The sequence below is a fragment of the Odontomachus brunneus genome, unplaced genomic scaffold, assembly GCF_010583005.1.
Source record: "Odontomachus brunneus isolate Ranch 3 - 2012 unplaced genomic scaffold, Obru_v1 Obru_scaffold_093, whole genome shotgun sequence".
Lineage (NCBI taxonomy): Eukaryota > Metazoa > Arthropoda > Insecta > Hymenoptera > Formicidae > Odontomachus > Odontomachus brunneus.
In genome coordinates this window covers 1,007,207-1,028,302 of record NW_022639543.1, presented here as the reverse complement: position 1 = coordinate 1,028,302, position 21,096 = coordinate 1,007,207, and the positions used below count along the sequence as shown (strand labels likewise).

The 21,096-nt window shown below is 36.9% G+C and overlaps 1 protein-coding gene across 2 annotated transcripts in view; it reads left to right on the top strand.

Annotated features, from left to right (window-relative positions):
• LOC116848324 (single-minded homolog 2) overlaps positions 1-21,096 on the top strand; it is a 50,163-nt gene that overhangs the window by 4,195 nt on the left and 24,872 nt on the right. The window contains exon 1 of one of the 2 annotated variants that reach the window (XM_032824273.1): positions 4,100-4,327. The exons of the other annotated variant lie outside the window; for it this stretch is intronic. Coding sequence (XP_032680164.1) covers positions 4,321-4,327 — 7 coding nt within the window. The 5' untranslated portion in view covers positions 4,100-4,320. Of the gene's footprint in view, positions 1-4,099; positions 4,328-21,096 lie in introns of those variants that run through there. 2 annotated transcript variants of the gene reach the window in all.

Below are 21,096 nucleotides of genomic sequence, written 5' to 3'. Positions count from 1 at the left end.
GTGTGTGTGTGTGTGTGTACACACACACACACACACATAAATACGTATATAAGAATATCAGAGGACAAGCGTCGTCCTGAATTACCTAAGAGCTGTTTACGCACGTGCCAGGATGTTGTAAGACGTGTGCGCGGTTCATTCAATTATCGCTACCACCGTTACGATGGCGCTATTATTGGCCGTCGCGACCGAACCATTCATGAATTACTATTATTACTACCGTCATATGTACGCGCGTCATGGTGTACGCTCGCTTCCATATGACTCGCGGATTGACTTGATCGATCTTCCAACGAGTTCGGCTACATTCCGCGATATAAAATTATGCGATTCTATTGTTCACATTATTGCCAAAGACAATTACTTTTCGCAGAAAGGGATGTAACTCCTGAAGAACGATGTATTCCCCTCGAGCCTACCCAAATAGACTTTCATGATTATCACCACGTAAGACAATGGAAACAGATAAGAATTAGGTAGAGTATATAAGAACCAAAGCACGGATATTATATAGTAAAATAATTAATTAAATTTCATATTTACAAACGCTTTAATTGTTCAAAATTACCTAGAATTGTATATCCGTGAATCTGTCAAACATCAAATCATAAGTATCAAATGTATTTAAAATACAATCCTAGTAAATTTAATATTTTAACCAAGAATATTTTAACAAAAATTCGCTTATCCTTCTTCGGTAAAATTTTACACTATGAAGAGAATAAATCCTTCTTTTGGTACATGAGCTTTTCTAAAATTTGCGACAGGCATCTTAAGACTACAGTCAAAAAAATATTCTCTGTCAAACCATTCTTTGAAAGGAGGAAAGTAAAGTAAGTAATCGCTTTTTTCCCAGAAGTAATCTCTTCTGTGCGTATGTAATAAATATAAACCACTCTTATAAAGTATACAACCTCCACAAATCGACTAATAAAGTTATTGCCAAATTCACGTACACCTGTCTACTTGGGTAATTAATCGAACGAATTCAAACACGACGTCTCGTCTCAAGCATGACAGTCGTAATTCGGCGTTTGAGAAAAAAAAAAGAGTTTGAAAATAAAGTTTCGACGTAGATCTTGGTGCGATCGGAAGATTTACGACACTGCGTCGCGACAGCTGCCCCAGAGAGGAGACGCGAGAATCCTCACGATGCTGCTGCTACGTGAGCCGCGGAAGGGTGCCGCCGGCAGGATCCCGAGCAAGGATCACGTTCACCAAGGGCAACGAACAAATCTTTCTCTCTACAAATCGCTCGAGGAAGCGGCACGCCCCTTCGCGGCTGCCGCGACGCGTTACGCGCCTTCCTATTTACTTTACACCGTTTTTCCTTCTTGCTTTCTTTTCACCCACACCTCACCTTGCCTCGCTCCGCCAACGAGATGAGAATCCGGAGCGCGAGTACAGAGTGACTCGAAAATAGTCCGATCTATTCGTTTCACACGCGCGCCTAAGCCACGTTCACCGACCCATAAATCACGCTCCTCAACCCTTTTCGTCTCAACGGCGCTTTTAGACATAAGAAAGTGATTGCAATAGGTGCATTTTTGATGTATAAGTATTTTAATAATACGGAGATGCACACAGTTGGAAGATTTACGAGCTTCTACAGTCGAAAATGTAGTTGTAGCTCCATGTATCTTTAATACATGTATTTCGAGGACATATATCGCGAATTTCTTGAAATTTTAAGATTTAATACTTTTTTTATGTAAAAAGCTGATTTCTCGATGAACAAAACACAACGTCTAATTTGTACTGACGCTATTTTGTTAAATTTTCGTAAAATCCGAAGTATATGTCTTCGATATACATGTATTGAGTATATGTGGACAGTTTGAAATCAATCTCGGTTGAATTTGTCTTTGAGAAATTTTCCAGGTGGAAATATATTTTCGATGTAGAATTTTTCCAGAAAAAATTCCTGAATAATTCTTATTTTTCGAACGTTCGAAGATAAACGTCTCTTTGAGCAAAGGGCAGTCAACTCTTTTAGTTTACGGTTTGTTTAATGTAAATAAATTCAATATTTGTAACATAATTATTAAGTAAACGAAAAAACAATATTGCATTCGAAAAAAATTTCAGAATAGGTATCTGCTTAATTTAACTTTAAAAGTATTATGAAAATTCAATAATATCAGATCTCTCATTAGTCAGCATACAATTAATGAAACGATTAATTTACTAAAATTTCTCAGAAAGCATTCGATATTAAGAAACAGAAAGGACACTTTCTAAAAAGCAGCTACCCTGTACATAAAGTTAAATGAATGCAATCATTCGCGTTGTATAGCGATCTGTTCGATTTCCGATTAAACGCAATTTCGATCGTGGCTCGCTCCGGATGCATCGCTTGGATATCCGTAGCTGTCCATCGGTGGTCAAAAAGGATCAGAAAGGTCGCAAGCCGCAGCTGGGACACGAGTCGCCCGGGTGACCGGATAGGTGAAGACGATTTAAGCGTTTGAACATGTGTAGAAACTCGATATTTCCCATTTGATATTTTTCCCAATCGCCGGACATTGCGGCTATTCGATCGATATTAACAGAATTATGTACGATCTCGGATCATAAATTACAGACGAATCTTCATTTGCAATTTTCCAAGCGGGACTTTCCGGACGACTTCTCGACAAATATTTCTTCTATGCATTATAAATAAAAATGAATAAAAAATCAAATTCCGAATTATACTAAGTTTGCCAATGACGAGGTCATGTAAAATTATCGACGAAAAGCATAACTTCAAATAGCTCGAAGAATCTTTAAAGAAATTCTTAAAAAGAGAAATCGATTCGATTGTAGAACCGTCTATAATTGAAGAGTTAATTGATATTTTACAATTCCTAGTAGAAATGTATACAGTTATCTATACGTTAATAATACAAATTTCATTGCGATGAGAACAGATTATTCTGATGACAATAATACAGATGAAAATTGTCATGTCAGCTCCGAACCTGATAAAGTAGTACAACTGCAAGAATGAATAGAAGGTATATGTCATTTGATGGTTGTGAAATGTCACGTAAAAGACGAAAAATATGAAAATATGAATTACGTAATGTACAAAGATTTCCTGCGCTATATGGCTCTCATTAGCATAAAAATTTTCCAATTAGGAACCATGCACAGAAACAAAATACTACTAGGGAAAACCTACTCATTTTATGAACAGTAAACTTGATTATTAAGTAATTGATAATTTTGTCCATTTTCTGCTCCGTTTCCCTTCAGTGAGTGGGTTCAGATTTTCCGCATCTTTTGTGCGTAGTAACTGCAGGGAAAGGGTTACATCTTAATTGTGATTCAAAGAAGTTTTTTACTCTTTAGTTGTTAGAAAAAAATTAACATAACTATTCAGTAACTGCTCGAAAATTGTATTATATTTTTCCAGGGATCTTGTCTCACTCTATTCGTGATTCACAAAGCGGTTTTACTGAATGATTCATATTACATCTCTCCCGAATGATTCTCGATGAATAGATGTCTCCATTTATTGCTGATTGTCTCTCTTTTCCTCTCTGTCTCTTCGTGATATTTTGAGATGTGCGATGCAATAAACAATCTGTCAAACATTGGTATCAGTTGAAAGAGAACGCAGTTATAATAACGCGACGAACGAAATGCGTTTGTGATTCGATAATCCTGCCGAGTTTACGAATCAGCACATCGTGTAATGACTCAGGAGCACTCTGGCATGATATCTTGTGCGCAACGCAGATTGTTGTGTCATCTTAGCAAACTCGAGACGACTGGAGACTGATGTGGACGATTAATGTAGGTGGTAATTTTTTATTTAATCGATAAGTCCATTTCATATTAAAATATTGCGTTTGTCAAGTCGTGGAGCGGCTTCGTTAATCCGAGCTCATGTTTCCGAAAATGCAGTGCCAATAATGTTCTCTTAAAAACGAAAGGGTATACGACAATTTAACGGACAATCGTCAAGAGAATAATCTACAGTAATTTTAGTGTGCGCGCGATTGTGACAGCAGGCTGTGGGAAACTCGCGTTACTCCCCGTACACGTAAATCCCACACGACTAAAACGAAGTGGATGGTGGGGGGATACGTGATACCGGGATGTCGAGGCAAGACCGAAGTTTAGTTTTGCTTAAGAGGACTTTAAGTCGTACCACTCGTGTACCCTGACCCGACTCATCGTGGTGGCCGGGGATGATCCTGTCCGGATTCTGATCGATCGGTTTTGAGAAAAAAGTTCGTGCTTTCGAGTGATACACGTTATAGCGGTGTTTCGTGCGCAATCAACGTTTTGATCCTATCGTATGAGACATCCAACGGAATCTTCTACGTCATGAAACGTGAGTTTGCGATCCAACTTGCATCGTTCATTATGCAGAACACAAGAAAAAAGACAGTGTGAGAAACACAAAGATATATCTTTTCAAAAATAAATAAGTAAATAAATAAAAATAAAAAAATGAAAGACCACAACGTACTGCGGTATTTTATAATCGGGAGCGTTAATAATGGCAGCTGTTATGTCGCTTATCGGAAGATCGGGGACTTCCGCGATAATCCCGTCAAATTGGCAGAGCGACCGGGTCCAAGTTCGACCGTGTCTCGGCGAGTCGGTGCTCTCGTGTCAGCGAAATGAGAGAGAAATCGCGAAATAAAAGAACCTACCAGGGGGAACTCGACGGAATAGTAAAAAGAGTATCGCGGGTCGCCACGGCAGTCAACCTCCGTCAGTGCTTATGGCACTTTGCCACGTGAGACTTGAAAATACCGTCAGGCCCTTCGCACGATTTCGTCATCGCCTCGCTTCGTAGAGACACACACAAACGACGAGGAAAATAACCGCGCGTGTGTTTGTGTGTCACAAATTACGAAGTAAATTCGAAACAGTCGGCACGATGTAATTCGCCACTTTTCCCTTTCCGCACATTATTTTTACTTTAAAACAAATTTTTTTAATATTTTATTACAATTACTTTAATTATATTGTAAAATAGAATTGCAATCAAGGATCAAATTTTGTGGTATACGTGTCAGCCTTAGTGACGATTAACTTTGATATTGTTACTAATACTTTTTTTATTAAAACAATAAAAAATATAGTTGGCGCTGAAAATGGCTATAATTTTAGTAAGATTAACGATTTTTTCTCCTAGTGCGCGTATGAAAATTATTTTTAATGCATTTAAATTTTCCGTTGAGTGCTTCGTCGACACTCTGCTGTATCCGCTTTGACGTGTCGTGAAGCTAACAAAAACACACCTGCTTTGATTGATATTGTTTCCATCGTCTTTATGTTGTTATATTTTGTATAACTGTATTATTATGTTTATCTAAGTGAGCATACACACGTCGCCAAGTTTGCAGCAATGAAAATTCGCCGAAAAGTCCTACGTAGCATTTAAATATACAACTTGCGTTCTCATCAACGTTTTCATTAACGTAATTGCTATTTTCAGCAATTGTATATGCCAAATAACTAGAACCGAGATTTATCATTGTCGTTTGATTTTTCTCGTTTTTTTTTTTACAAAAAAGACAAACTTCTCTAAATAAATCAAAAAGAAATACAATGACTTTCAGTCTTTTAGACTTTTAGTCTAAAAGGATTTAGGAATTGGAGCGAGCTATCGGCAACCTGTACCGCCATTGTCGGCCGGTAATTATCGATTTGTGTGCGAACTTTGACGCCGATTTTCAACTGCCTGTAAATGTCGCCGACACGCCGTTTCAGGTACGAAGCTCGCGCACGTACGACACGTACACACGAATTCTTCAAAGTCTTGTTTATCAGACGATATTGCGATGCCGTCCGTGGCAACATTCGCGAAAATAATCGCGCACGTGCGCTTTGTGTGATAAACACGAGCGAAGCCGTCGTTTCCCGAAATACAATCGCGCGTGTTCGCACGCCGCGATACTTTAATTTCGCGAGTCGTCGATGCCTCCAGTGGGCCGGCTCCACAAGTCTGATTACGATAGAGGACGCACCGTCAGCACAACAGACATCCTTGTTATTGTACCGACGTCCAAGGTTGCGTCGTCCGTGTCCACCTTTTCCATCGGGGAGACACGAGTCGTAACCTTGAATCGAGCGATTCGTTGTTCATGTCAATTTTCCGGCAACAAAACGATCGTTCGGACTGGCCAGTTGTTCCGGCCGCGCGATCTCTCGCGGTCGCTCCGGTTGTTCGAATGACGAACCGAAAAGAGCTGCACAATTGCCAACGTTTCTGCGTCTACGAGCACAATTGTACGCTATTGAGCGATTTTGTTCAACTGCGAGGCTTGCATGGCGCGTAACGAGTGAACATTTTAGTTCCACTTTCGACATAAACTTCCTAACATTTGTATATTCTGAAGGATCAATATATGTTTAATCTTTTAAAGTTCAAAGGCATCGTTTCAAAAATAAAATTTTATTTTTAAAGTCATAAAAGATGCTCTTGATGAAAAGCCTGTGATTACGAATAAAATTGACCGTCGAGAAGTACGATTTTCTGAATGTATATAATTGTGTCTGCATATGTCCCAGCTATAGAATTTGATAAATCTTATTATCATATTAATGAACGTACAAGTGTCAATTTTGTATTTTAAGATGATATCGATAAAAAATTGAGAAAATAAAGTGTGCTTACTTTTTTCGTGAAAAACTTTGCATAATTTCGAGCGTTCACGATTTTGCTCTACACACGACCGCCATGTTCGTTCTCTCAGTGAAAAAATCACTGTTACACGGGATGAAGTGAAGAATGTATTTATATTTAGGATGGATCGATATTATTATATCGACAGAGTCGTATAAAAATTTAAGGAAAGCCCAAAGCGAATGTACATAATTATATATCCTGGACTTTAAAGGGTTAATAAATATATATATGGAAACTGTAGTCCTACTTGACGCCTCTAAATGACAGGCAACGCACAAAATGTCACTTATAGGTTCTAAAGGGAACCTCTCAGCAAACCTAGTGGATTAAGTGGAATCAAAAGAGGTTGATATGGGCTTCAGAGTATCACAGTAAACGTTAAACGGAATATTGAGGTCGATAGTAGGATCAAAATTTCCGATTTTAATTAAGTCGCAGTAATTTAAATATTGTTTGTGGTCTTTGATAAATTTCCAATATTTTCCTAACGTGATATGTTACGTTTCTTCACATTTCTTGCGATAGATCATGCCAGACAAATCGAAATTGCATTTTGTTTATGCAAAAAGTTGCACATGCATGGCGGGCTCAGAGTCTGTTAACGGAGGATTAAACGACGCTGTAACGCATCTTACGTGACATCTTCTTTCGTCGTAAGATCGCTGAATTATGGGTGGACGGCTTTAAACTCAGGAAAAAGTACCTGTTGTGATATCTGCTGTCTTAAAAGGAACATTTTATGATATCTTTCCCATCGTTTCTCTCACGGCAAATACATAAACAAAGTGTCTTCCGAACCTATCTCTCTTTATCGCAAATATGTTCCGATCTCTCCTATTTCATATTCAACGCACATATCAGTTTATTTTCAAGAAATAATTGATTGCACTCCCTGATTAACTCTTTCACTGCTAGTGGAAAGTATACTTTCCATTTGTTTTTTTTCATTTTTATTTTGTAAAATTTGTAATTTCGCGAAACCTATTATAATTTTTGGACTTTCTGATGTATAAATATTTATTTTATAAATACTTATTTTATATGTTCCTCAAAGTTTTTGCATTTAATTGTTTACTTGTAATTATTTATAGCATATTAAAATAAAAAAAACGATTTAAAAAAAAATCGATTTCTCAAAAAGTATTTGGTATTAAACGCTAAAAATTTTACTAAACATTCTGCATACGTAATACAATATATATTTTTCAGTATTTTTTGCAGGCTAGATTATTTTTTATAAATAAATTATTTCTTTACCATGTCTATAAAATTTCCTTTTCCCGCATATATCAACTTTATTTTTCATATCTTTTATATTATAGTTTAATTTCTCATTTTTTTAGCATTATTTTCAAAAACACGTTTTTGAAAAATATATATTTAATGTTTATATATTTAGATTTGCATGAATTAACTAATAAATGCTGGCTATATTGGATCCGCTGTATTGAATTTTTAAAATCTGATTTCAGATTCGTAATCAGCAACCCGAAATACATAAACTTAACGCTTACTCATTGAGATTTGCATTAATTTATTATTACGTAAAAGCTATATTGATATGCCATTTTGAATTTTTAAAATCTGACTTGGGATTCGTAATCACCGCCCCAAAAAAACGTAGGAATGCAAAGCATCACAAAATTCAGCTAAGAAAAAAAATAATGAAAGGATTAACAGTCGCATTCGCGCTTTTTGCCACGCTTTACTACTATTTATAACGACGAACTGATTTCTTCTCGAGGAACTCGCGCGAGTCGCTTGGGAGTCCTTGGTTAGGAACCTATGAGATCTCGAATCCTGAAGCCCTACGCGGTGCCTTCTCACTGCTCCATTCTGCGAGATTCCTTGAGACGAGTCGTGGTTTACTGGCGAGTCGAATGGCAAAGACGGACGGAGTCTCGAAAGAAACTCACCAGTACACTCCCTCGTCTACGCCAATAAATTCTATTTCGCGTTACTTTGCCGCGAGCCGACGCACGACGGATATTACGTCCTTTCTCTCCTCTCATACCCTCTCATCGTATTTCACAACTCTCCGCGAATCCTTTTTCTTTCTGTTTCCCTTTAGCTTCACGTAAGGTCCGCGCAGAGCGACTGATAGCGCGACAACTGCACGCGAGATGTCGGGGATTTGAATGCTCGACGATGTCAATTAATCGGGACCATGCATCGTGAATGGCAAAACGCGATTTGGAACAATGATATTAAAATATTTATATTGTTAAATGCCATATTTTCAGTGGCGCATCACGGAGGCCACTCATAAATTTTACTACTTATCGAATAAAATTTTGTTTTTACACTAACTAAAAGAGAAAATGTTCGGTATTTATAATCATATAGAGAAATAATTACTATAAATTATAGTTAACAGAGAGAATTATTTTTTATTAAATTTTATTACTACTATTATTTTCAAAACAATCAACAAAATTTAATTGGGTCTAAAAATAATTTTAATAATTAGATCAACCATACTTTTTTTCCCTCGCAAAAGAGCGCGAGTGTTCACGTTCGTAACAAGTCGCAAATCTAAACATTGTGGTCTTCGACAAATTTCAACTTACTTTCTTAGCGTGATATTTCTTCACATTTTTTGCGATAGATCGTGCCAATGACGAAAGATGCACTAATAGAAATTATCCGATAAAAAATTAATAAACTGATATTTTCGATCAAAACACCGATGAATTTTTATATTCGATCAGGATATCCGATTAATCGAATACTTCCGATCATAATGGGATGATCTAAACCGATGAAAAAATTATGAACCGATATTTTCCTGATCGGATACAAAAATTCATCGGTATTTTGATCGGAAATATTCGTTTGTTAATTTCTTATCGAATAATTTCTCTCAGTGTCGGAATTGCATTCTGGAGTGTTTATGCGAGAAGTTGCACATGTATGACGAGTTCACAGTCTGTTAACCGAGGATTAAACGGCGCCGTAACGCATCTTACGTGCGAGTGACATCTTCTTTCGCCGTAAGGTCGCTGAATTATGGACGGACGGCGATTGAGCCGCGCGTCAGTCTCGCTGGAATCGGTCGGACCGCGAAATTAAGGGGAGTAAATACTTGACGCATTCCCGATGCGTCTCACAGTCTTTACGGCTTATTATCACCTCCACGTTTTTGCCCTTTCGCCCCGTGTGATACATCAACGTGACGGCGGACACGAAACAAAGCAAGGAAAAAATCTGCGAGCGAATTCGCGTCGATTCCGCGAAGGGAAAATTACTTTAGTCGCGTTGGCGGTACGGTAACCAGTAATAAAGGGTGTGTTTGATAAGCAGGAAAATATTTTTCACAGAAAGTGCTTCACTTCCTTCTTCTTTTTTCCTTTCATCTCTTTCTAAAGAAGAAAAAATATCATAGAGACATTTGATGTTGTAATTGTAAAAATGGCAGAGAATAATTTTTTTAGTGAATTACAACAAGTCGGTCCATAATGAATATATCTGCTTTATCTAAATCCTGAAGAATAATTAATTATTATATAGAATATATGTATTTTTATCTTTTTAGCTTCGGAAGGATTCTTCTAAAACCAGAAGGAAATTCTAACATCAAGAAAAGGAATTCTAGTTACGAAGTGCTTTTTTCTACAATCCAACATTCTTAACTAAAATATAATATTCTAAGATAAAAGAAAACTTTTATATCTCAAAAAAAGTATTCTTCTAAAATTTACTAGATATTATTCTAACTTTTTTCTTCTTTTGAATAAAGAGAAATATATTTACTTGAATGCTCTCTTGCGATACGCAAGATACGACAAATAAGACCTGTACTGTATATAAAAGACGAAATTACTCAAATCTAATTACTCAGGACTATTGTGCTTAGAATATCTTTCTTTTGATTTGAAAAGAATCCTCTTGCGATGATATATAAGAAGATTTCATTTATGAAAATGAGATTATATTTTTTCGGGTGATCAATGAATTGAATATTATTGCCGAGATGTATTCACTGAAACGTATTGATCGGCACGAGAGAACCTATCTCGTAATTGTATTACAACGAATATTATAATCGGCAAAAATAATATTACATCGTAACGAACGCATTCCGTGTCGAATATCACGGAATTGAACAAGGTTAAAGAATGCCGACGCGCGATATACGGTGGTTGCGTTATTACGAACGTTATTAGGCCGTAATTTAAGGCACGTCGATCTGGCGATTAGGGCCGGGACTAACACGCCATTATTTTACAGCTTGGCTTTCGGCCAGGTGACCCAACTTGCTCGGTAATACGTTGACGTTACGGCCATTACAAACACTTTTTTTCTTAACGTTTCTTCTCGCATTCGTTCTTTCGGTCATAAGAGCGTGACGGAGCTCATACGCACCGCGTGGATGTATATTCGTGTATCATCTCGAAAAGATTTCTACGCGCAATGTCACGCTTTCTTGTGCCCTTCGTAACATATCGTCGCGATATTTTGTTTTCAGTGTCCACTTTCTATTTTGTTGTCTAATTATCGGCTGATGCGAATTATTCAATGAAAAAGATATGTGTGCGTGTGTATATCAATAATATCACAATAATTATTGCAATGGTTTGCAAAATAGTAAAGGATTTTCCTATTCAACTTAACGAGTTCTCTCTATATATGAGCGTCGTTCACCTAAATTCAAATATTCTGTATATCACCGTTCTATCCTGGTAAGAATTTAATATAATTTTCGAACAGTTACTCTAAACTGTTATGTTAATTTTTGTCTAGTAATTAAAAAGTAAAACTACCTGGTCCTAATCCTAGTCAAGATGTAATGCTTTTCCTACAATTACTACGTACGAAAGGTGTGCAAAATCTGAACCCATTTACTGACATTGACGAGCTAAATTATAGTAATTAAATTCTTGAGCAACATTTTGAATCGATTTGTGTTCTAAGGACACGAACTGCATGACGTCAAGACAACTTTTCAACTGTTTTTTTAAAGAATTTAAGTTCAAAGTATTTTCCTCACTCTGAAACGAAAAATACAATACGTCTAAGTACTTCATATGTATTACTTATTTGAGCTGATATTGTAAGCTGCTTGCCAACCAAACTTTTTTCAAGTTCTTATTTTTACAACCAATGATAACGCATTAATACTAGACATTAGATGGACGTATGTCTACGTAAACTGCACACATTTCTACTAGAGTAATAATTGATTCGTATTCTTCGATATTTATAAATATGGCGCAAAATTATAATCTGACTTTCTTTTCATAAATTGATGATGGTTTAATTTGTTGAGTTGACGATTTTCAGTATAATGGTTCGTACTGAAGCGTGAAGTTACGATTTTTCAAAGTTTGAAACGCAATCTCGATGATCGGCAAAGTCGCGCCAAGACTTGGAGCGTGACAACGTCCCGCGCGAATTCGCGACTTATCCGCGACTAATTTGCATGCAATCATCGCGAATGATTTGTATATGGCGCGGATAGCTTTATCTCGACCGCCGGTGATAATACCGTGCAAAAATGGATAATTGGTGCCGAGCGTGTTTTCCACTTAGGCACGTACAGCCGTGGATGATGTCACACACTTCGTCCTTTACAAAAGTATAGTGCATACCGCGAAAGCTATTCATATGTACTTACACATGTACGCATACGTGCGCTTTTCCGACAATGCACGATGCAGCACGTCGGCTTGATATATCGCTGCTAAAACGATGACGAGTTCACTTGATCTTCGCGCAGCTTGATTAAAGTAGCGGTAAAAGCTCAATGCTGACCGCGCTTTAATCAAGCTTTCATCCGGAAAAATTAGACGCTAAAGTCAGCGTCACACGATGCATGATTTTCGTGTCTCCTGACGCGTGTACGCTGACTGACCTGCTATACAATCGTAGCCATAAAGGTTTACACACCTTTCCTTCGATCCACTTTGAAACGCAGCCGACGCAGTTTCCAATGAAAGAAGTTCTTTTTTTTTTCTTTACAAGTCTTCAGAAGAAGATGGGATTTTTTTTTAAGTTGGATATGGGGTGCGTCCCAACACAAGTTGAAAAATATATGGCAACCTTTGTAACTGTAAATGTATCTGACGTAGGTTGCGTTCAGCGAACACAACAGTTGGGTAGTTGAAAAAGTACAAATTATCTATGATTTTTGTATAATTTTAGATTTATCAATCATACATTCATTTTCCAAAAACCGATCACTCAATTTATCTCGATATGATATCTTGATTATATTCGCGAGATATCATATACTAATAGCCATAAACTACGTTTATACGGAAAACTGATTTAGTAATACTTGTGCATAAGTGGATTTATATTGAAACTATTGATACCGAATCATCAGATTCTACCATCGGTATGTTGCTATATTTATAGCAATATATTTCATATATATATATATATATATATATATTTTTTTTTTTTTATTACAAACAGTTAAAAAAGAGCTTCTGCTTTTTCAATTAATCAATAGTCAGAAGGAACGTATGGCGGGCATTAATCTTTTACTCCAATATATCAGCCATCGTTCATTGGGTGGCCATTTTAAAAGTTGCTTAAAGCACGCATGGACAATCAGTCACACTTAACGTCAGGGCTAAAGTGACTTAGTTTAGGGCTGTTTAAGGGTGGGCTGTTCACGTACGAAGGGACAAGGACCTCGCTCATTCGGCAACTCAAAGGGGTCGCTGGTACCGTTTTTATCCTCCCTGTCCTTTCGATAGTATTTCCAACGAAAGGGAAAAGGACTTTCGCCGAACCAACCCTTGTCCCTATCCCTTGTCCTTCCATGATAGAAATAAGCCTTTGTCGGACAGTATAAATTTTCTTGCTTCTTTTTTTACCGAGTATTTTTTATTTTACACATAAATATATGAAAAAAATATCTACCGAGTAACGTATTAATCGTTCTCTCTATCACCATCACTACTATGTATTTAGGTGAAAAGAAAAATCGGTATATAAATTATTTCTTATTTCAATGCTCCTGTTTCTCCACTGCAGCCATTTTGTTTAATGTGAAGGCAAAAGCAAGAAAATTCATGAATAGATTTTTTGCAAAATGCGTTGAAAACAAATGTTTTTAAAGTAACATTTGTAATCGATTGAGCAGACTTGCAGAACGATCCGAATATTTTCTCTTTGCTCCAATCATAAATAATAAATAGCTGTGAAATTAAAGTTGCAAAATAGTTAAAAGATTGGTCATATTATTTTTATACTAATTTTAGGCGCTATTATCTTGCTGAAAGTAAAACCACTATTTTTTATTTTTGTTGGTTAAAAAAGAATACGCTGTCTCTATATTTTTAATATGTTCACATATCAATATATAACTAATTAACAATACTTTATGAATATAATCACATACATGAGGTAAATTATATTGTCAGGGTTAATCTCCCTCTTTGTAAGAACATTTAAATAGATGTAATAATTATTTATTAAAGAGGAAGAACTGAAATTTCATGTAGGTGTATATTGCGATGGAAGGAACGGCACGTACTTTATTGTGCAATAGGAGCTATTCGTTTACGCTTTCGTTATGTTTTCACGCATACCTCTCGAGTGTAAAGCTTTACTCTTGAGTGTAGGGTTGTTGGAAATTCCGGCGAGCCTTAAGAGAAAGCAGGACTTGTTATTACGCTAATTGCCATCCAAAACTTCCATCAGCGGACAGCAATTGAAATCCGCGAAGAAGAGATTTTTTTACATCACTTTTTTTCTTTTGCGTAACCTTATAATCGTTAATATTTATTAAAGTTACTATTTGATAATTCAGAGTTGAGTTCAGGCCGATCAGAACTCTTCTCTGTTCTGTGATTCTACATCGAGGAAGAAAGAAAATGTGATATGCGAGATTATTCTTTCTTTCTTACTTTATCCAGGTGGACGTAATAAATCGAACTCTATACGAAAGAAAGAAATTTTGGTTCTTAAGAACCAGAACATTTCAGGCAGAAAAGTCTTAGTTTAATTGTGTTATTATCATATTAATTCAACTAATTTTTTTTTCTCCGTGCACACTACGATGTCAATTTCGTTAAGATATTTTCGTTGTCGCAGTGACGTTGAAAAATATCATTAGGTTCGTTAATGAAGTTTGTTAAAAACGAAACATGGCGCGTGATAGCGTCCAACGATTAGGCCCGACTCTCGCTTCCTTGGCGTGTCGCGGATCAGTTTTCATGTTACTACGTCGCGATGCCTTGGCGTCTAAACAGACGTCTAGGCTCGAATTCACGATCGATAAACTACGTGACCTATCAACTGTGGCGCTCTCTCGCTCTCTCTTCTTTCAAATTCTTTCAAACAATAAAAATATACTTAGTTGCACGCACTTAAATCAGGCAGCAACGAACGAAATTTGGTGCAACCTACTTAACTCTGTTAAACTCTACTCTGACATAAAATCTTTTTTATTCTCGCGCATCAGAGCGGAAATCAGTAAAACGATCTTAATCTTTATGATGAATAGGTACTCTTAATAATCAATAAGGATGCCAATCATATCCGACGTATTTTTTCATCAACTTGAAATTGTTGAAAAATTCTGAAAAAATTTATATAGCTTCATTTTTAAAACTCAACTAATATATTATGAGGTCATTAAAAAAAGTTATTTATGATAAACTTCTCTTGAAAGTAATCTTGCTACACAAACTTAATTCAGTTAAAGGCCAATTAAAGGTATAAGAGCGGTTTTTAACCGCTTAAGGATATTGGTAGCAAATAATAATTTCTTGCAGAAGGATAATAATCCTTGCATGGCTTTTATTGAGCAAAATTAATTCTTCTTGATTGAATATCTAAGAAACTTGTTATAATTTCATTTTGTTTTGTCATTCTTATATTACTTAAATGCTTTACAAGAAGCTGAAGTTTGTACGGTCATTACGCAATAAGTAAGATTATATAGTGTATTAAAAAAAAGCAACGCTTTTTTATTTCGTCCTTAACTGTCACGCTGAATTTACGTGTGAGTCCCACCAGACTCGATAAATCTAATGTGTTATTTTAATAATTAGCTTAAATTACACGGCCTGCGTTATCACAAAATGTCAAGGGCATTAAATCAAGGAGAAGGCATACAAGGCGTTTCATGGTAACTCAAATTTTTCGTAGGGTTCAAGAGAGTAACTAATTTTGTCCAGATTGGGTTTGAAAGTTTATAGACATACACACAGGCAGATATTCTATTTTATATATATTTAATTTTTCCTACTCGACATTCTTATAACTTAATGAAATTATTGTTAATCGTCATGAAATCATTTCTAATCAGGTAAATGAAATCGACAGTTATAAATAAATGACGGGGCAGAAACTCCTGCGTCACTTCATGGATAACGTGGCGGTCAACCTGTGAAATCTCATTCAAGAAATTCGGAGAATTTTTCGAGATCAAAGTATAGATTTTCCGCGAAAACAAATATTCAATCGGATAAAAATCGGAAGTCAAGTTTTCCGTGCGCGGAGGTTTTCGCGTCCATCGGGGATATCCTCGTAGTCACGAAATGTTTTCTCCCTTGCTCCGATACCTGGTAACCTCGCGGCGGTTTTAACGAGCTGCAGCTGCAACATTCATGCTACGCGACGCGTCGTTGATTTTTAAGCGAGCTGCGAGTCGCTATTTCCTTTCGGGCTCTCGCACGTTCTCCGTGAGAGCAGATTTGTCGCGAGACGGTGTGCACGAAAGACGCGTGGAAATTTGAGTTGCGCGTGTAGAATTGCAGGTTGCACGCGCTGTGCTGCGTCGGTTCACGACGATGTTTGTCGGTTCGCGAGCAACATTGTAAGTAAGTGGAGTGCGCACTGGAGCAAAGAGACGGGAGAGTGAGAGAAGTGCGACATAGTTGCGGATTGTATCGTCTACAGGTCGGCATATGACGCGTGTAATCGCATGTAATCTTTGCGACATTGTCAGCTTTTGAAAATTAAATCCGGTAGAGATTATAACAATAAAAGAAAAAAGAGCGGATGTCTTCTCAATAGGAAAAGGTTGACCGTGTCGTTTCTCAAAAGCGACAATAGAAGGGCATTCGGCAGTTTCTTGATGTAGTAAAGGTAAAAAAGTGGTTCGCGATAAAACAGTTTCTACACAGTTTCTACACAGAAACAGTTTTTACGATGTGCAAACTATAGTTGCAAATTTTGCAACTTTTACAACCACTTTTGCAACAATAGGAAGTAAACAAATAAAAGGGAGAAAAGCATGAGTGTCGGATAAATGTGCGCAAATTATTATCGAACGGTACTTTGTTATCGATCCAATTCTCCTTGGTGTATTGTGCGTACTATAATTAGTGAGTTACAGCATGGTTGGTAAGATTGGGTCCGTCACTCGGGATCATACGTGGTCAGCACAATGCGAGAGAAATACGTCGAGTGCGGTTCCAAGTATCCCCGAGTGCCGGTCGCGCACCACGTGCGAGTGCACGCGAGTGTAACGCGAATGCAGCCGGAATTATCTGCTCGAGGAATGCGCGATGAGAGAAGTACGGCACAATTATCTGTCTGTGTATAAACCGCCAATGATACAACTGTCCAGGTATATCGGATTCTGGATAGCGAAGAGAAAGCGTATGATAATTTTATGAATTTTCATGTTATTTTTGAGCACATTCAATTTTTTACATTGCAAGTCTAAATGTTATTCTAGCTGAATCTTTTTATACATGTTTCTTACGGTACTTTATGTCGTTTAACACGTTTAAACGTATTAAATTGTAATTACAAGTCTTAAACATCTGTTAAACGACGTGATTTAAAACCGTAATAAACGTGTAAAAAGAGCTTCGGTCAAATTATACGCTAATGTTTAAAAATAATATATTTAGATTTACAGTGCACTCGTAAACATTTTATCGACAAATTAATTAGACTCTTCTTTGCGTCTCGTTAACATTCAACGTCTAATATATCTCGATAATTAAATCTAAAATTAAAATTCCGTTGTGTAAAATTAAATTTACGCGAAGTTAATTAATTTACCTGGGATAAAAGCTTTGTTGTTATCAGCGGTTCTTTAATCCCGAAAACTTCGTTCACGCGGCTCATACTCTCAGAGGCATGGTGCATCAAACGTCTTTTAGTTGAAGGAAATAGAGTTTCTGCTTTTTCCTAAGTAGAAAGAACGACTTTTTCCTAGCCAGTAATTCTAGTTACTGGTTAGTTTCTGGCCTGTTTAGGTGATGCCTGCTTCGTCAGTAACTGGATAATAAAATTAATAATTCTGGTTAGTTCTGGCTAATCAATTTTTGATCAGTTTCTTCTGTCAAATAGTTTTCATTGTCCGATTTTATATTGTAAAATCTTATATTTTACTATTCAATATAAAAATAACGTAAAACTCGTGTTTTAGAATCTTTTCACGCACAAATTTATTCAATATTGAGATACCTGTAGCTTTACTTTTGATAATTATTTTTTCTTGCCCGGTCAGTAACTGATCAAGAAACATTGTGTGTGGCTAATATTTCCCGAAACTAGACAAAAAAATTGTTCAGCATTTACTATTTTTTATTGTTTAGTTTTTTGCCAGTAACTGATCAAGAAATACCAGCCATATTTTTCTGAACCAGTTTCCAGTTTCTGAACAGTTCCTATTTAACACATCTTGGCTAGTAAAAACTAGCCAGTTAGTTAGTGATTAATATTTCTTGGAAATTTTTTTACTTGTTATTTAACTTGTTTACTTGAGTTGTTATTGTATTTTTTTCGTTTACATTGTAATATTATTTCTTTTTATTTTCTGTACTAATAAAGTTATTATTATTGATATTATAATTATCATTATATGCGTTTTTAATCATAAACATGTGTATGTATAGTGTATAATACATTTAGTATATAATAAGAATTACTTTTATAATTTTACAATTATCTCTCGCGATATTATATGCATATAAATTTATAAGGAAATATATTAGGCATCTTTGTAAAACTGCATTTCTGCAGTCATTTGATTTGATAGAAAATTTATCAACAAGTAATTATTGAGCGTTTTTTGTATACACTAAATCCTGTAAAGTTGGTGGTCTTCACTCTTCACTCTTGCCTTGCTTTATCGATGACCGATGGCCAGCGATAAATTGAATTTCTCGTCGTTCGATCGAGACGATGCGATGAAGTGTGGGGGATGAAATCGGGCGATTCGATTGTTTGTTCTTTTGGCGCGTCACGGTGGCTAACGGCACGGCTATTTTCGGCATATACAACGTGATAAACTGGGCGTTGTATGCCGGGACACGTAATATGCTAATAATTTGTGCTGTTCATGCCGTTCTGCTGGTCTTATGTCATCGACGTCATACGGAAATCGAAACGGGGTTAACAAGACCGAAGCGATGTATCGTCTGAGTAGAAAATTGACCAATTCCCAAACAGAAACTGGCTAGTTTGCGCGACATTTGCTTCTTCAATAACTAGTCAGTAAAACTAGTCAGGCTAGTTTATAATCATTTCTTTTCGTAAAAAACCTTTTCAAATAATTTTTATCGTTCTACATTGTAAAATATTAAACCTAGGATACCATAGTTAAAAAAAATCACGGGTCCGCCATACTGGAGTAATGGCTACCCCATGTCATATATTTCGTTATAACTTGCACAAAAATCAATTGATTTTTAAAAAAATTATTTTTCCATTCAAACGTCAGACTTCAAGGAATTCGTCTATATATAGGGAAATATGAAAAAGACAATAATTTGGAAGATATGTCAACTATCGCAGTTGATAATTTCCAAAATGGCAGATCCGCAAAGTTTAACCTGGGGTAAAATTTACCCCCGTATGGTAACCTAAGGTTAATAATTATAATTATAATATATTTACGTAATATATATTTTCATTACAAGCAGAAAATTTTCCGGAAAGAATAATTCACTAATCAGAAACTGGCCAGTTTTGATCGGCTATTATTTATTATAAAATAATTTCCCAGAAACTAGCAAAAAAAATACTGGCTAGTGTTTCTTAGTCAGTAACTGGTCAAGAAACACTAATCGATATTTTTTTAATTAGTTTCTGAACAATTACTGAATAATGAATCCTAGCCAGTAAAAACTGGTTAATTTCTGCCTAGTAAGCAGTTCTTTCTGAAAATTTCTCGGCTTTTATTCAGACGAAGAGCGATTAGAGAATCGTTACAATTGACTTGCGGTAAAAACAAGAGAAGCAGAAACAAGAGGAAAGTTGCATTATCCTCCTAAGAGATGTCCGTGAGGTCGTTTTCTAATATATTAAAATTGTTTGAAAGTTGGTTGATAAAATGAAAATGGCGAGGATGAAGAAAGTAAAAAAGGTAGCATACGGTAGCATGTAACACTTTTATGGTGCACTCGGCTATTGAAATAAGACCACAGCGTGGCACTAAGCGCTCGCTTTTTGTAGCGAATAGCCTTTTTGTAGGTAGCGTCCCTAAACATTATTCTGCGGCTGCTTCTTCAATACGCTAGCATTCAGAAGAATACAGTAGCGCAATGCGCAGCAGGAATTGGCTTTTGTCTGAATGTGTAACGCAGAAGCGCGAGCTTGCAACTCCAATGCAGCTTAACTTTGGCTCACCTACATTTCTCTCTGACGATGGTCGCTATTCGTATCGGTAAGTTTCGTCACCCACGGGACATTTCTCACTGCTGAACACCCCCGCCTCATCCTCGGTATATACCCAGTTGGGTCGAACGGAAAGACAAGAGGGGACGGAAAGTCCAGGGTGGGTATACAATTCATCATCCCTTCCGGTCGGGAGCCAAACCCATTCAAAAACTGCATTACTAAAAACGCGCGTGTCCGTACATTTTGATGCGCAAAACTTGTTCTAGGTCGAAACTGTTTACTCTGTTCGCTACACAGTCGACGATCTTTCAGCACTCCTACTCGGAGTTTTCGATTCGAGTTGATGCGGACTCGAAACTGCATCCGCTCTCTTTGTACGAGCTGCAAGGTAGCAGGGTTTGTCTTTCACCGAATTTCTCACTTATTATCTGCGATCGCATCGGAATCGTAAAATTATATAAACAACAGTCAAAATCAGAGAGAGAGAGAGAGAGAGAGAGAGAGAGAGAGAGAGAGAGAGAGAGGCCGGAGCACGGAGGACAATCAAATACGTAGTGCGAATTTACAGTACGCTACGTATAATAGTAGCGAGTGCGAACGCGCAGTCTCTCTAATTCGGGTAACACCGGAGCTTCGGTACGTAGTATAACGCCTATTTACTCTGGCATATACACTCACACACGTATAAATCGAGACGTGTGCATCGCGAGATCACGCGCGTACCAATGTGTCATTTCTCACGGATACGCGGATCTCGCGGAGCGAGAGCGACCGGTAGGACACACACAAAGCGGTATTACGATACGAAAATAATGGTCCGACCGGCACGCGTGCAAATCCGGACAAATATTATCTTTGCCGCGCATACATCGACATTTCTCTCTCTCTCTCTCTCTCTCTCTCTCTCTCTCTCTCTC